We start from the raw sequence: 2,538 nt of genomic DNA on the forward strand, positions 1-2,538 counted from the left end.
TTAATAAATAATTTCATCTTATTTAAAAATAAAACAAACCTAGTATTTTTACCAGGAAAAAAGTTATATTTAAAGATTTCCTTTCCCATGCACTTCTTGTGCACCCTCCAAATTGTTGTTTTATCCATGTTCGGATTATATAATCCAAACGAAAAAAATACAGTCCGAATTATATAATCCTAACGATACCAATGTAAAAGCAAAACTAGAAAACCACACCATGTCAACAGTTACGAAATTTCCCCCTAAATTTCTCACAAACCTTCCAAAATCCGAACCACCGCACATTGTGTGATTCATAGTTTTTTTTTGTTGTTGTGTAATTCATGACATTTCAAGCATTTTCAACCATCACATTATATTTTCTAGGTGGTGAACGTGTTTGGATTATATAATAAATAAATTGTTCATCATTTCGGATTTTATAATTCAAACGGTTGAGGATGTGCTGAAAATTGTATTTTTTTTTTTAAAAAAATTATGTATTAGGCCAAACTCAAATAAGTCAATCCAAACAGACCTGAATACTAATACGTGGCTATGTTTCTTTGTCCTTGGTATCAAAGATTTTACTGAATTGTAAATGGAGTTACTGTCTATACTTTTTGCAGGTAATTGGAGTATCTTACCTCAAAGACTGCCTTCAGTTACTCCACCAGTCAGTTCTACTTTATCAAGTCAAGGCTCTTACTTAGCAATGAGGAAGGTTGATTGGGCAAATTTAAATGAACTTCCTCTTAGTTTGGTTCTTGAAAAGTTGGAAGTACAAACAGACTATGTTAGGTTCGGTGTTGTGTGTAAGAATTGGCTATCAGCTGCTAAGCTTAACCATAAAAATCATCAATTTAGGAATGTACTGCCTATGCTGATGATCCTCTCAAAAAAATTGTCGCGTATACATGCAATATCACAGACAAAGAAGATATCATTGTATAATATCCTAAGTAAGAAAGACTACCCTATTCAATTCTCCCATCCTTCCATCAATACAATGAAATTGTGTTTAGGCTGTAGCCATGGTTGGCTTGCATTGGTGGATGATAACAATGCCATAACTCTAGTGAATCCTTTTAAGTGTAGTATAGCTCCCATTAGTCTGCCACCTCTCAAATCTCTCAAAAAGGTTACCTTGTCTGCTGACCCCTTTACAAGCCCAAGTGATTATGTGGTTGCAGTGATTTACAATTTTGGTTCTCTCGCTTTCAAAAGACCAAGCCAGTCATTTTGGATTCGTGTAAACACAAATGAATTTTCTTTCACTGATGTTGTATTTTATAAAGGCCTGATATTTGTTGATAGCACAGATACCATTGTATCCTTCAAGTTGAACAATCCTTCTTCTGATGACTCATTTGATCCTAATTTTTCCTACTATGAGAAGATGGCTAGTACTCCATATTTTTTTCCTCCAGAACTATATTCTTATGGGCGTACTTATAATGGGCGTGCTTATTTTGTGAAATCATTGACCAGAGACATATGGATGATGAAAAGATTCTTAATCGGCAGAGATTTAATCAAACCCTGCATTTTCAAATTGGAACTGGATGCCCAGAGTGGAAAACTAGAACACATGAACAAACTTGAGAGTTTGGAAGACAGCATTTTATTTGTCGGAAGTGTTGGTGATTCAATATCTGTGCCAGCCTCTGCTTTCTCCAAGTTGGAAAAGGATTCAATTTATTTTGTTAATGGTTTAGAGACAGATATCTATATCTTTAATGTGAAGGATGGAAGCGTTCAGAGACCACCTTCAGTGCTTTCCTTCAACTGCATGCAACAATTTTGGGTTCTACCACAACTTCATTGGGATTGATCGGGTCACCTTCAAGTTAGGTTTAATTAATGATCCATTCGATTGTTAGTTTTTTATGTTCCTTTATCATCAATATTGACAAATTATGTATTCAATCCTTTTATGCTTGCTAAGTTTGGATTCATTACTTGTTTGTCTATTGATTCCATGTGTACAATCTATTCTGGTAGGCATAGGAATTGGCTTCTTTGTTATGTTATTGTCAACATCCAGCATGCATATGTACAATGATTTTTCACGGTATGGCTTATTGATGATTTTTTTTTTACAATTCCGATTAAGGTGGCCGTAACAACCATACATGTGCAGATCATATGAAGAACTTCGTATTGTACCTTGCACCAGTAGTCATTAAGCCATATTTTTCTGACATTGGGATGGATCATAAGGTGCACTTCAATAAAAACACGAGAGAATTTTCCCTCTTCCACTTTCAACATGTTTGGGCCTATCAATGTGGACCCCTTGAGCTTCACGCTACGATTGAGTGTGAAGCAAGTATTTAAGTAATTTTCATCAAGTCTATAGTTGACATTTATACTTAAGGTTAGTCACTATTTCAACTTAAGAAATGAATTTCTCAATTCTTTATGATTGCAAAGGTCCCGTAGTTCAGCATGGTGTTTGCACAAAGATTTTAGTGTAAGGGTTAAGTTAGAGGTTGGTCTTGTCTTGAAAATTTTCATTGTTGACAAAGATTTGGAAGGCATTGCACAGAATAT

The 2,538-nt window shown here is 34.8% G+C and overlaps 1 protein-coding gene across 1 annotated transcript; it reads left to right on the plus strand.

The window, feature by feature from the left end:
- Nucleotides 1-583: 583 nt before the first annotated feature.
- Nucleotides 584-1,816, plus strand: LOC11427526 (uncharacterized). The gene has a single exon (XM_003623911.3). The coding sequence runs from the start codon at nt 584-586 to the stop codon at nt 1,814-1,816; it is 1,233 nt and encodes a 410-aa protein (XP_003623959.3).
- Nucleotides 1,817-2,538: the final 722 nt, after the last annotated feature.

Source organism: Medicago truncatula, chromosome 7 (assembly GCF_003473485.1).
Source record: "Medicago truncatula cultivar Jemalong A17 chromosome 7, MtrunA17r5.0-ANR, whole genome shotgun sequence".
NCBI lineage: Eukaryota > Viridiplantae > Streptophyta > Magnoliopsida > Fabales > Fabaceae > Medicago > Medicago truncatula.

Bases quoted from the DNA above. Each gene is read 5' to 3' on its own strand.
- LOC11427526 (XM_003623911.3), top strand. From the start codon at position 584: ATGGAGTTACTGTCTATACTTTTTGCAGGTAATTGGAGTATCTTACCT.